Genomic DNA, 14,313 nt, shown 5'->3' on the forward strand with positions numbered 1-14,313 from the left:
TTCCTGCCCCATAGCCCCGAGGGCTGGATTCCATGTAACTGCTTTGACACTGGTTCCAATGGCCTAGACAGGCAAGTCTCAGTGGCTGGGATGGCAATAGCAATCTGTTAAGAGACAGGCCAAGCGACAGTGTCAGGCGAGCCTGTATGAGCCTGGAAGCACTATCTGGATACAAGTGTTTGAGCAAGGTTTGTAAAGCTGGGTCCTAGCACTCAGAAGGTGCAGCTTAGGGAGCCTAAAAAGGGTTCTCTTCCTGTCAGAACTGCATGAAGAAGACGTCTGCAATCACCACCTACCCCAAGACACCGTAAGTGAGCTTCTGTAGGGCCTTTGGACAGTCAAAGCTGGACAAAAGAGGGCAAAGAACTAGGAATGCTGAGTTTGAGCATGTTTGAACCTCTGTATCAAAGACAAATGTGGAAACTGAACTACCTCTAGCGTTTTCAGTTACATGTTTGTGTTTAAAGCCCATTTGATCAGGGTTTTCTGACTCTCACACCCAATATTAATTGACACAATGAAGCCACTTACCTTGAAGACATTTGGGTAAGGTCCAGGCTGGCCTACCCTCACCAGTATCACCCTGGATACTAAAGATGCCTATTGATTTCCATTCTTCATAATTCCTGACTTATTCAACCTTTTCCAAATAAACAGATTCAAAACTGCAAAGCACATCATTCAGAAGTTTTTAATAAACAACTTCATTATAAAAACTTTTTTTGAAAATTAATTCTGTAAAACATTGAAAAATCTACTTTAACAAAGATATGCCCTGTGCATTTTCTAATGGCACTTATATTTTACAATTAAAAACCTTGTTTTATATAAAGCCAAAAATACTCCAAGAGGTTATTCACTGTGTTTACAAAGTGCTAGAAGGTTTTTGTCTTGTATTTTTCTTTCTTTAAATAATCTGGCATTAAGAAAGAGAGGCTCTAGAGCTTCAACCAACTGGGCGTGAGGGAGGGTGTAAAGTAGTGCTCAGGAGTTCTAGTGCTGGACATGCAAGGGTCTGCATGGGAGAACTGGTGGAGGACACCAGGCCAGGCCTGAAGAAAGCTGACAGGACAACTCCACACAGTCTGAGACTACACAGCGAACACTCTTTCCAAACCACAGACCCCACTTCCCAGTGCTGAAGTCACAGCCACTTCCTTCCACAGCAGGTTCAGAGCTCCAGGAGAGGCCAGGGTGAGGTCCCAGAGGAATCTGGACTTTTCTGGCCAACACCTGCCTAAGGCAAAGTTTCTTATTACATAAATATCCTTGTTAAAAAGCAAAAATATTGATCCTGTATAATACAACCTGTTTTTTTTTCCTTTTTCCTTTTTCCTTTTTTTTTAAATCATGGAGAAGGAGTAGAGCAAACAGCTACCAAAAGGGAAGGGGAAACTTAAAGACTACTAAGGGAGATTTAGGGGTTTCAACTTAGAACAATATCTACGAGCAAAAAGCAATCACACCTGCTTCCCGGATTTGCATTAACAAAACACCATGTAAAGTCGGGGAGAGACGCACTGGTGCACCCTTCCCTGCCTCCCACCTGGTTAAGATGGTGCTAGGATCCTCTGAGCCAACACCTGGGCATGCTAGTTCCTTGCCCCAGGACAGTCTTCAACTCTTGACAAGCTGCTGTGCAGGCTGAGAAGTGTTTGTCCCTTGTGCAGTCAGTTCATTGCTGACAGGCTCAAGGACGTGGCAAGGAAAGGGGGACATCATTCTTTTCTGGTCCCTGATTGGTCTGTGCCACATGCCATGGCTCCTGTCCTGGGCAGATGCCCCTCTGGCTCTCTTGGCCCCATAAGGGGTATTTAAATGAGCTTGGGCACCAAGAACAGAATAAAATTATTCTTTTCCTTTTAACAACTGGCCAAAAAGGCTCTTTTGAGTGGTAGGTTGGGGAAAGGTTTAAGAAACTGCAAGGTGGTTTGTGGTCCAAAAAAAGTAACGGCAGATAAACAGCAAAGTTCACAGTGAGAGGACAAGTCCCTAGAGTGAGGACACTGAGAAAAGTGGAGAAACAGAAAGAATGGATGAGAAAAGACAGAGAGAAGATTGGAGGTGGGAACGAGGCCCCAGCTACAAGATCTACAACTGGTGCTCTGTTGTCCTATGAGCACCGAGGAAGGGACAAGCTCAGGAGTACGGGTCTCCTGTGGCTTTGAGACTGAGGCTATAGGGAGGTGGCAGGCAAGGGTGGAAAGGGGTCTGGGTCTAGTGAAGACCAAACACACGGAGAATGGCAGCAGCAAGTCCCACTTGCCATTTCCTGTAATACGAGTCCCGACAACATGCATAGCATGCAGGAGATGGTTGCGTACCACGGTAGACGCCTTTAAAAATAAACCTTAATTAGTCCCTGGGACTCACTGAAACTAATCTTTAGAAGCAAATCACCTAGTCTGATTCTAATCTTGTCAGACATATTTATCTCCAGTTGCTTTTTAAAAAAGGTATTCCAAGCTACCTTGCTTAAATCAAAACATGCTTATTCACTCCACATCGCCTCCAAACAAGGGCCAGGGAGCTAAATCTGAAGGCTTTCACCTCAAACAAGGAGTACTGGCCTGGGCTGAAGCAGATGTCCAGGTCTTGGACCTGCACAGTTCCCAATGATAAACCGAAGTGAATCTAGACAGAAGGAGGGGCGGGCAGGGAAGAACTGGGGGAGACTGAGGCAGTTCCTAGGTAGTCTGTCCTGAAACCCTAGTGGAGAAGCCAGCAAAAGGCACCACTAACACGTGCCCAGACTGCTGGCTACATCTGTAGGAGTTAACAGTAAAGAGGTAGAAGTGTGTTTCTGAATCAGAGAGGTGTCTCCAAAGGCCCAACGGTGGTCCCTGAGCTCCTCCCTTCCATGCATGGGAAAACCCATACAGAACCGAGATGAAATGGGTGAAGGATTTTCCCGCTGGTTCTGAGCAAGGGCTGTGTGCTATCTGTGGCAGCAGAAGAACTAGTAACTTCTTGCAAGAAACATTGCTAGATATTAGGGGCAACTGAGGGGACCGTGACAGGTGGCAGGTCCTCAATGGAGAGCAAAGAAGCCAACGCACAGTGCCCAGAGCCCACGGGGACTGCAAAGCAGAGAAAGGAGAAAGGGACACTGGGTAAGAACATTTTGGTATGAGAGGCAACAATAATTGGATAGATTAGGACTCAACTATCTGCCCAATCCTAACTTTCTAGAAACTCTTGACAGTGCTACTGTGTCCTGGAATAAGGACAAGCAGGAGGGAAGCACACGAAGGCCCATCCCCTCTCCTCTGCTATCCAACCCAGAGCCCAGAACCCCTCCTGCCAAGACAAATAACAGCTCATGATGTCCAGGGTGGGGTTAGGGATTAGGAAAATGGAAGATGTGGGGTGCCTTTCATTTCTTCCGCTCTCCAATTCAGGAGGACGAAGGTGTCATGATGTACTTGGAGAAAAACCAAATTGCAGACCTGTGAGAAAGCTGCTCCAATCTTCTTGCCTGTCTCCTGTGGACACTGCCATCGAAGGCAGGAATAGAAACAGTCATGGAAGATGGCAGAAACTGAAGCAGTCCAAAGTCAGTTTATTTCCCCACAGGGGAAAAATGTGACCTCAAGTGAAGAGAAGTCAGCAAGACCCGACTCCGCCTTGTAAACAGGGCTCCAGTTAACACCAGGTCCCGAGTGGTTCAGGCTGGTGGCAACTGAAATGGACTGGTGGGAATGGATTCACGGTGTGTAAACAGTGTTCACTGCAATCACTCTAAGGCTAACAGTGTGGCGAGGGAGGTGAAATGGTGTGTCTGAGGCAAATGTGTAAACGGTACCGTTGCTGGACAACACTGACTGAAATGGAGCTGTTGGTAGAGTGGGGATGGGATGGCTGAGCACAGAGGCCCTCTTTCCTGCCTGCCTGGCAGCTGGAAGCAGGTAATAGTCAAGAGACCTTTCATAGCAGGGGTTCAACAACCAACTGCCGCAGGGTCTGCAGGTTGGGACCAGAAGGCGGGCTTCTTAGGCTTTTTCTCTTGAGGTCATACAAGATGAAACCCTCTGTCTCCAAGAGGCTTCTCCTTCTCCAGAGTGAAGGTGATTCTGACGCTTTGGAGAGGCAGAGGGTTAAACATAGCTCTCAGTTCAAATCAAAAAATAAAAGTAAAAATACCTGAAAGTCCTATGATAGATTGTTCACGGGGCTGGGTTCAAGGATCCCTCTAGATTGATCCTGGAGCCTGAACCCCCAAACCAAGTGCTCCATGTAGACTCTAGAATTTTCATTTTGAACCCAGCTCTGAAAGCTCAGCTGCCTTCATGGGGGAGGTGGACGGGGTGGGTACTTAGGCTCCCTGGCAGAACCAAAAGACTGAGTTGGGGGACTTCTGTCGGGGTTACTGGAATGCTTGGTGGAAACGAGGCAGGGTGGTGGTACTCAGGCCAGAGGTGAAGACAGGAGGCAAGGAGTGCAGAGGCCCAAAGTTCAGGGGCCCTCCCGCTCCAGGGGAATCTTGAGGCTGAGCCTGCAAAGTGGTGAGCAAAGGCTGAGCCTCAGCTTGGGAGTAGCCCATGACCAAGCCTCCTGTGGGCCCTGGCGGGTTACAAGGGGGCAGGTTGAGTGGAAGGAAGCCCAGTAAGTGGGAGAAGTCCACATTAGCAGCGCAGAGGGCCTCGGGGAGGCTGGCGGGACTCTTGGTGAGCAGTGCTTCATCTAGGAGGGCTGCAGCTGCCGCCGGCTGAGGTGAGGCGGGCTGGGGTTCAGCCGATGAGAGAGACAGGCTTCCAGGAAGCTCTGCCAGAAAACTATCCACCTCCACTTTGGGCAGTTTGTCGGGCAAGTATGAGGTAGATCCAAGCTGGTATTTTGGAGGGAGCTGAGCTGAGGAGGAAATAGGAGAAGATTCCAGAGGGTAACTCATACCCATGGGCAGCGTATTGTGCACCAGGGAGTGTGGCACGCCCGCACTGGGCATGGTAGGGATATGGGCACCGTACATACCCATGGGCAACATACTAGGGAAGGCCTTGGCTCCCATCACGTCCCGAGAGGCCATGCAGAGCACAGGGCTCAGCTCTTCCTTTACACTGACTGTAGAGCTGCAGCTGAGTAAGCCTAACATATCCACTGGCTCTGTCTTGATCTTGAGCAGTTCCTGTGAGTGGCTTTTCTTGACATGGCGTGTCAGGTGATCCTTTCGGCCAAATCTCTGGGCACAGTACTGGCACAGGAAATCCTTACGACCTGTGTGCACCACTAGGTGCCGTCGAACATCCTTCCGAGTATAGAAGCGCCGGTCACAGTGGTCACAGGGGTGCTTCTTCTCCTTGGCACCTCCTGCTGCCCGGCGTGAGTGAGCCTTCAGGTGCTCCAACAGGGCCTGGGTACTCTCAAAGGTCTGCAGGCACACCTTGCAGCTGAGATCACCACTGCTGGCAGCATGCATGGCCAGGTGGCGACGGTAACCCAGCTTTGTATTGTAATTCTTACCACATTCAGAGCAGTGGAGTGCCTCCTTGTTGGGGTCGTGGGTCTGCAAGTGGTTCCGCAGATGGTCCTTCCGGTGAAACATCTTGTCACAGTACATGCACTGGTGGGGTTTCTGGGCTGAGTGGGTGGCCATGTGCCTGTGAGTAGGGATGAAAGATGGGGAGAAAGCTGAAAGAGGGAAGTTCAAAAGGGCTAACTAGACAACCAGACGTCTACTAACAGTAAACTACAGATAAAAACTTCAGTAAAGCAATGCAACACAATACTGTATCAACTATATTCTACCAATATCCTTCAAATCATGTACGTACTGCCATTCCTGGCAGCATTGGTTTTAGTGAAGAAAAAAAAAAATCATAATCAATCTGAATTTACTAAGACGTAACTGGTTACAAAAATGGCATGCTCTACAGAAAAATATCATGCTTGGTTTTGTGTGCTTACAAATGAGAACCTGACATCACTGGGAACCTTGTGGGGGTGGGCGCAGGGGTAGGGAACTGGACAATTAATGGATTTGATGGAAAACTTTCATTGCAAGTGTTTTTTGTTGCCCCCCCCCCCACGGGGTTTCTCTGTGTAGTTTTGGCTGTCCTAGACTCACAGCAATCCTCCTGCCTCTGCTTCCCAAGTGCTGGGATTAAAGGCATACGCCACCATGCCTGGCCTCATTGCAAGCCTTTTAAATTCTGAGTCATATGAATGATTTCCTCTTTAAAAGTTTACATTTCATTCTTTTAATGATACAATAAAGGGAAAAGTAAAATATGAAGTGTGTGTGTAAACTTCCTGATCTGGAACAAGTTCCCGAGATATACAAGGCCAAGTTAAAAAAGGAAGTTCAATAGTGCATGTCATACAACCCCCTTTGAAAACCAAAAGGAGAGTACACATTTGAATGTCTTGAGGAGTCACAAGAAATAAATGCGCCTTTGGGAGAGGAACAGCAGCAGTGAGTATACGGACAATTCATTTTTCACCACAGGCCCATTTGTATCATTTCAGCTGTTTAGTTCCTCCTTGTCCCTCAGTTCACATGCTCCTTTCCGGGTGGTTGGAAAGCAACCAGAGCCCAGGACCTGGACCCATAGCTCCACATATATTCATAATCAATGAACCAATACTTTAAGCCTACCATTGGCCAAGCTGTGGGTGAGCTGTTATTAACCCTGTTCTCCACTTCAGGGCAGGAAGCACCAAGTGGCCCCACCCACAGCCAGTCATGGCAGAGACTGGATTTAAACACTGGCCCTCTTGAGACAGCACACCATAGCCGTGTCTAGACAGTGTTACATGTGTGCGTTCCTGTTTGTGGGGATATTACCAACCTCCTGTGACACGCTGAAAGGATGGCACATGAGAAGCAGTGCTGAAGGACTCCTTTTGTTTCCCTCACTTTGCAGGTAGAAAAATAAGACCCAAAGAAGTTCAGAAACTCACCAAAGATCACAAGCTCTGTCAGAGTTCTTGCTTCTTGGACCAGAACTTTTCTGGCAACCTCCCACTGGTACTAAGACCACCATTAAGAAAGCCCAAGAGGATGTACTTGACTAGGGTCCCCTAAGATCTAGAAGCACACAGAATCAACCGATTCCTAGGTCCACACAGCTGTCTTGAGGACATTCCTGGCCTCCATACACCCCTGATGCCTGTCTTGGTTCCTTCCTATCAACTGTTTTCCAGATGAGGAACTGGGGGCTCTTTCTGTGCTAATCTCACTGTACTGACAGGTTTGCTGTCTGTCTCCACTATTGAGAAAGTGTTCTCAAAGGTTTTTACCTGTGTGTAAAAAGTTAGCACCCTCATCCTTCTTGCTCACTATTCTGTCTCTAGCAATGAGCACCGTGCCTAATACAAAGAAGATTAATAACAAATAGAGGAATGGCTAGACGCACCCGGTTAGTCTACCTCATTTGACCAGAGCACGTTCATGGCTGCTTCACCAGAAAGGCAGGGGACCAAGTAAAAGTAGGTGGCTCTCCTCGGGTCCTTTCCCTAACAAAGCTGCTTCTGTCTGCGATGCCTAGCAAGGATTTTTACATTCTCTTTCACTTTAAGTCAGGGTTTTTGGGCTCACAGGCTTCAGGGAAGGTGCTGCCCCACAGAGCAGCTGGGACTCTACAGAGACAGAAGGAACCATCTGATTAGCAGGCTGAGTCAGTAGAAGCAAGCACTGCAAGACCAACAAACTCTGTGATCCGGGCTGAGTCAGGAGAGCCCCAGCTTCAAACTGGACAGACAAGGCCAGAGGATCACCTTTTCTTCCTAACTTCTGGCTAAGACTCTGATAATTTGCCTGACAGGGACAGAGAAAGTAGTACTGAAAAATGCTCAGTCTAATTTATTTGTGGCTGCTTTATACTATACTCATCAGATTCTAGTGTCTCAATAAAAATGCCACCATTATTTAAAGAGGATGAGGCAGGAGCTTTTAGAATTCTAGGCTAACTTGGGCTACATAAGGAATTCTTGTTTCAAAACAAATATTATTTTTGTTTGCTTACTGTTTTTTGGATTTTTTGTTTGTTTGTTTGTTTTTTGAGACAAGTTTCTCTATAGCCTTGGCTGTCCTGACTTGTTTACTTTTTTTTTGTTTTTGTTTTTGTTTGTAAGTATTACTTTTGTGTGCACATACATGTATGGGTCAGAGGGCAACTTGCAGAAGTCAGTTCTCTCTAACCATTTGGATCCCAGAGACTGCCCTCAGACTGTCAGGCTTGGCAGCAAGCACCCCTGCCTACTGAGCCCTAGGTGGTTGGTTTTGAAACACAGTCTCACTCTGTAACCCAAGCTTGCTTTGAACTCATGTGATTCTTCTGCTTCAGCCTTGTAAGTGATAGGATTACAGGCATGAGCCTCCATGCCCAGCTAAACACTGTTATTATTTAGTGAGTGACTACGCAAGGTTAGAGTACAGAGCATACTTATAGGACAACTTGACCTTTTATGCTTTTGCTACCAATAAAGGCCCACACTCAGTGGAGTCTCTGGTTCTGAACTCTGGGAACTAGGGACTGTAAGAGCTATGGAGTGTCACCTACCTATACAGCTTGTATTTGGAGGCAAAAGCCTTGCCACAGTGCAGCTGAGGGCAGCTGTACGGTCTCTGCTCCGGATGGGGAAGGCTGTGAGGTCTTAGCTTCTCCCCATTTGAGAATGGCGTCCCGGAGATTTCACATTGGCACTTCACTTGACTCTCTGCCTCCCGGCCTCGAGGCCTGGGAACTAGTTTCCAGCCCACTTCCTCCTCCTGCTTTGCATCTTGAATCCAGGGAGGGACGCTGGTGAAAAATGTGGTCATGGCAAGGCTAATGGCGAAGGGCCATGTTATTCAGAAAGCCTCCCCATCTGTTCACATGGGCTCTCTGCTCGATCACAGCCTCCAACGCAGCCTTCAGAAAAGAGTCTCTTCACCTGAAACATCAGAGCACCTGGTGTTAGGAAACCCTGCGCCAAGAGAACACAGACTCTGCTAGCAGACAGCTCCCAAGCCCACACCCAGCCCTCTCCTCCCACTTGGAAGCGTGTGACTTTCAAACAAGCACCCGCTTCCCTGACCTGCTTCCTTATTTATAAAACAGACACTACCTCCAAAATTGTAATAATATTTGGAGGTCAATGTAGCCATGCGTATAAAGCTTCTAGGAGTGCTTGGGGCTTACCAGTGTCAGCGGGGGCAGTTACTAGTAACTCTAAGCTAGAAGAGACAAGGTACTCTGAGAAACTAAAGCTCAGAACACTGTTCTGTTCACTTTTACACCCTTTCCACAAAGCTCAAAGCTTTCCTCCTCCTCACCATACGCCCCCTCTTCTGCTTTCCTCTCACCAGAGGTGCTAAGGAACAATAAAATATCCTAAAGGCAACAGAGAGTGAGAACCCTTTAATAGGAAATTCAGACCCTAGAGCCAGGCCCGGTACCACATGTGTTTCTTTTCTGGTTTTTTCAAGACAGGGTTTCTCTGTGTAGCCTTGGCTGTCCTAGACTCACTTTGTAAACCAGGCTGGCCTCCTACTCACAGCAATCCACCTGCCTCCCGAGTGCTGGGATTACAGACGTGCGCCACCACGTCCAGCTCAGGTGTCTCTTGGCAGAGCATGGCAGAAGCAGCGACTCTAGAACTTCCCTGAGACCAGTGCCAGTCCCACCCTGACCTCTACCACTTTCCTGGATCTTCTGTTCTCCAGGCCCAGCTTTACCAAAGCCACAATTTTGTTTCATTTTAAACCACAAAAACCTAAAGTGCTGAGTGGGTCATCCTATAGACTCTGAGGGCACTATACGTGCACTTTCCTACTAGGAACAGATAACATTCTTGGATTTGAATTTAAGTCTTTTCCACCTCGTAATTATTCTCTGAGGATCCTCCTGCATTTCTTTCATTTCCATATACCTAACATCTAGAGAAGGAATCTCAACTTTCTTTTAGAAAAGTAAACTACTCTTTAAACTCAAGTTGATTCTCAGGGGCTTAACTTATACCCAGAAGTTCTAGTTTAGACTGGGTTCAGAGCCAAAACTTGAAATCTGACCCTTCCTCTTGTTGGTCAAGGTGGTGTAGTAAGGAGAGGAAAACAAAGCAACAGTGACACGACTCTTTCCTGACACCAATTCAGAGACCATCCCAAAATTCAATCATGAGGCTTTTCCATGTGAAGAGAGCAATGATGGTGCATTTGGGGACTGGCTACAAGAATCTGGGGAAAGCTTCAACTGCACAATCTAGCTGTGGGCCATGGAATGCTTGCTCAGCTAATTAGCACCTGCTGCTTACAGTGACCATTCATCCAACAGACTGGCCATGAACGAGATGATAGTATCAGCAGGTTCATGCCCTAGAGAGCTTTGCTCATCATAACATGAGCTACATCCTGCTCAGGAACCATTCCTTTTGTTGAAGAAACACTACAATGTAATATGACAAACATTTCCTCATTACAAATAGGGATTTGCCTAGAAAGATCTGCACAAATCATGTACAAGAAAAGCAGTAAATCACTGAAAACTAGACTCATTTAAGCCTTTGCATTACCTTGACATATCTGCCTGCTACCTGTCACCTCAAAGGCGTCTGATGGCTGGCTTTCATTGTTCAAATTCCCCCATCCTGAGCAAGGGCAGAATTACCTGTTTATAATACCAGCAATTACTATGCACCTTGGAACCCAATAGTACATGCTCCAAGTATGCATGTCTAGTTTAGAGAATTTCCCCTACCTTCAAAGTCAAATTCTGCTCCCACTTCATATTTGAATCATGCATCTCAGCCTCTGGAAGTTGGGAATGGCAGCAGAGGAAACCAAGTCACATCACTCTGGCTGGTTTGAGTGGGGAGCCTAGCTCTGGAAATTCCGCACAAACTCAGAAAGAGAATGGTACATCCCCACCTCCCACACGTCCACCTCATCTGTTCTGTTGAACATGCACAAACAAGACAGCAGTTTAGCATGCTGCTACTGAAAGAGTGAGTAATGGGCTTCTAGGAAACAGGCTGCTAGTGGCTAGGAAGAGCTCAGGAGGATGCACAGACAGAACCAAAGGAGGAAGGTGGGAGCCACGTGCTCTCCTTGATCAGCATTAATGAGGTTATGGCTTTAAAAAGAAAAGAGCCACCACCTTGTTCCTACTCCCTAGGCGCCTGAAGAAGAATGGCAAGATCCTTACCTATAACCAGTAGTCAGCAGGCTGCTGGGCAGCCACAGTTGCTGGTGTTAACCTAGGAACCTTTTGGGGATCTAGTCTTACTTTCTCTGTGTTCTTTGTCTCTACACTTCTTTGATCCAGAAAAATTCCTGGGTTTGACTCATATAATCAGACCTATTCCTTCAGACTTCTTGTCAAAACTATGAAAGCATTTTGCTTCTCTTTCAAAGCTGTTCTTCTGGTCTCACACTTAACCGTAGCTATGGAGAAGCTGACAGAACCTGTTTCCATAAAACAAACACAATCCCTCCCAGCTACTGGTATACCTCAGCGTATTTTCAGCCCAAGAGTCTTCTGGCATCTGATCTGAAGGGGGAGGCAGCACAGAAAGAACCTTGGACTTACTATCAGACAAGCCACCACTCACTGGCTGTGAAACCACAGGCGGGTTACTTCATTTCTCTGACCCTCATTCTCCCGAGTTTCTAAAAGAGATTCATTCTCTTAACCTCTGAGTGTTTTCTAGATGAAATAAAATGGTACTGTTGAGAGCGACATAAAACTGAACACATGCACCCCGTGAGGGCCACATCAGCGCCGCGGCTCTTCAGCAGTGCTAACTATAGCTTCTTTCTCCCTTACTGTTACTTCTCATGCCTCAGAGTCAGTTTCCTTCCCTTCCCAACATCTCACAGTTCAGCCTTCCTCTTTTCCCTCGCTGCTAACCCTCAGTACAAGCAAGCCCTTTACCTTCCTTCAGCAAATCTCCTGGGCCAGAGTTTTCTTTTGCCAGGATCGACACTTTATTGCACCCTCTTCTATTATTAAAGCTCCATACCCAAAGTGAGAAAGCTTGCTCAATCCTCGGCTTGGCCTTTGGAAGTGTCTATTTTCTGTAGTGCCATGATGTAGGCTGCCCTCTGATGAAACTATAGTTTTTATGGTGTTACATCATCTCTATAGAAACTATGTTCTTTCTCCATTATTAGCCTGTTTCCTCATCCGTAAAGCTAAAAATACTTACCTCACAGTCTGGTTGTAAGGATTATTTTAGTCAGGTACGCAGAAAGCTCCGCAATATGTTTGGCCTGCTCTAAGTATCCAGCAAAAGAAAGCTATTGTCTTGGTCTTTGTACTGAGTTGCCTGTTCCCACCTTCTGCTACCACAGTTCAGTTTTCCCAACTCTCCCTACCAAATACTATTAAGCTGGCTGGCCCACTCTGCAGCAAGGAAAGGGTTAATCTCTGAGTGTTCTTAACTAAAGAGACCCACAGAGGATTAACAGCTCCACTTCAGTGACTACCCTAAAATAGCTTTCATCCCTCCTGCCCAAGAGCTACTTGGGGATCTGAAGAACTCAATTCAACACCTGCCTAGGAGGAAACACACCCAGAAAGGTTCTTGGAGATGGAATCTTCCCTCAAAAGAACTTAAAATAGCAACTGGTAAATTATAAATAGTGTTAGAGGGGAAAACAAAACAAAACAGGCCTTGACCTGGGCAACAGAAAGAAATCTACACTGGCTGGCTGGAAAACAGCAAGAAGGAACTGAGGAATGGGAAGAGCTGCCCACTTCCCAGGGCCAGCACACGCACGCACACGCGCGCGCGCGCACACACACACACACACACACACCCCACTACAACACTGCGGAATGGTGAAAGAATTAAATTACAGGGAGGCCTGAGAGTCTCAATGACTTGCATCATTCCAAGAAACATCAAACAGGATTAACAGGGGTAGGATTTACTCTGGGCTGCTAGTTCTTCCGTCAGTGTAGATGGGCCTCTTTGGAGTCCCTTTGATTCCCTATTTCCTTAGATTCCCGCTGCCTCCCACCCCTGGGGAGGCCTTGAGCAAATGGCTGCAACTCACTCTAGCCTCATTTTCACCTACCCCTCAACTCAGCCGCCTAGCACCACCCCCACCCACCCCACCCCCAGGGCCAGGAGAGGGTTAGAAACCCAAGGCCAAACTTCTCATAAGCCCAGGCTGACAGGTGGAAACACACACAAGCTAGAAGTTAGGGTATGCTCGCAGGTGAAAAGCACCAGCTCCCAGAAGTAGCGAGGACCCTTTCCCCCTCTTCTGTCACAAGCCGGGCGGCAGCACGGGGGCTGGAGTTGTAGGAAAACAGTCTGCCCTTAGGCTAGGTGCTAACCCACCCCATTTTGTGGTGTGAAATGTTAAATTCTCCCCCCCCTCACCCCCGCGACTGGAAGGTGGGGAATTCAATAGCAGTTAAGTCTAGATAGGATCGCAGAGACGGAGGGGGGGGGGGGCAAGCATGCACGGTAAAGAATTGTGAGCACGTTATTTTGGGTCTCTAAGAGACCACCCCGAGAAAGAGGCAGGGAGATTCTAAAGGTCCGAAGACAACAAGTGAATTCTCTGAATTTCAAAGAGGGTCTAAGAAATGGGACCCTCCCGAAGGAAAATGTCCAAAGGTTCCGCAGTACGGTCACTGAGGAGGGGACTAAAGGTAGGATTTTATTTGGGGTTCTTCAGGCCGAGGTATTTAGAAGCCCGTAAGCAGGTTTACGAACGTCTGGAAAACGAAAGAGCGAAGAGAGGACTATTTGGAGCAGGAAAGGAAAGGTTATGTGGGTCGGGGTAGGCGTGTCCGAGGGTGGGAGCAGGTGCAGCTTATCTATGGCCCCCAGAGCGCGATCCTCAAGAAGGTCAGCGGCGTGTTATCTGGGTCTCCAGGGAGTCGGGGGGTCGAGAGTGGGGGAATCCTCTGGCTGAAGTCTCCAGGTCTAGGAATGGAGGGAGCCAGGAGGGAGCCAGTAAGGCTTGTTCCGGTCTCCTGGGCACAAGTGTGAGGTCCAGGGAACGTTTTCGTCACCACTGGGCCTATCCGGGGCCGGGCTGGCGCAAAGGGGGGCCCCAAGTCAGGGGTGTGGGCGACCGCGCTGGGCGGCTCGAAGTGAGGGGCGCCCCCCCGCTCCGAGTGGCGGGCGTGTGGACGCAGCGCGACGGCCTCCCATCCCGCTCCCCACCATCCCCTCCCCTCCCCCCCACCCCACCCCGCGCCAGGACCCTCGCCGGCACTCACTGCGCTCGGGACCCCGCGCTGCGGGCCGGGCCGCGCTCGGGCTCCGCCAGGCCCGCTCAGGCCCCGGTAGTGGCGGCGGTCGGGCCATTGTGCGGTGCATTGTGGGAGCCGCGCGAGCGGGCGCTCGGGTCGTGGAGGGGGCGGTGCCGCG

The 14,313-nt window shown here is 48.4% G+C and overlaps 1 protein-coding gene across 3 annotated transcripts; it reads right to left on the reverse strand.

Annotated features, from left to right (window-relative positions):
- Positions 1–675: 675 nt before the first annotated feature.
- Positions 676–14,307, reverse strand: PLAGL2 (PLAG1 like zinc finger 2). Of its 3 annotated transcripts, XM_084776022.1 has the most exons (4): positions 14,163–14,277; positions 10,677–10,729; positions 8,502–8,874; positions 676–5,597 (listed from the first exon to the last, which is right to left on the reverse strand). In XM_084776022.1, exons 3-4 carry the CDS (start codon positions 8,759–8,761, stop codon positions 4,367–4,369), a joined length of 1,491 nt encoding a protein of 496 aa, XP_084632148.1. In that variant the 5' UTR covers positions 8,762–8,874; positions 10,677–10,729; positions 14,163–14,277; the 3' UTR covers positions 676–4,366. The 3 variants fall into 3 exon arrangements, with proteins under 3 accessions (XP_084632148.1, XP_084632147.1, XP_084632149.1); XM_084776021.1 differs by lacking the exon at positions 10,677–10,729 and having other exon boundaries at positions 14,163–14,307; XM_084776023.1 differs by lacking the exons at positions 10,677–10,729; positions 14,163–14,277 and adding an exon at positions 12,127–13,021.
- Between the last annotated feature and the right edge of the window lie 6 nt (positions 14,308–14,313).

The sequence above is a fragment of the Acomys minous genome (genome assembly GCF_964271855.1).
Source record: "Acomys minous genome assembly, chromosome: 3".
In the NCBI taxonomy this organism is placed as follows: domain Eukaryota; kingdom Metazoa; phylum Chordata; class Mammalia; order Rodentia; family Muridae; genus Acomys; species Acomys minous.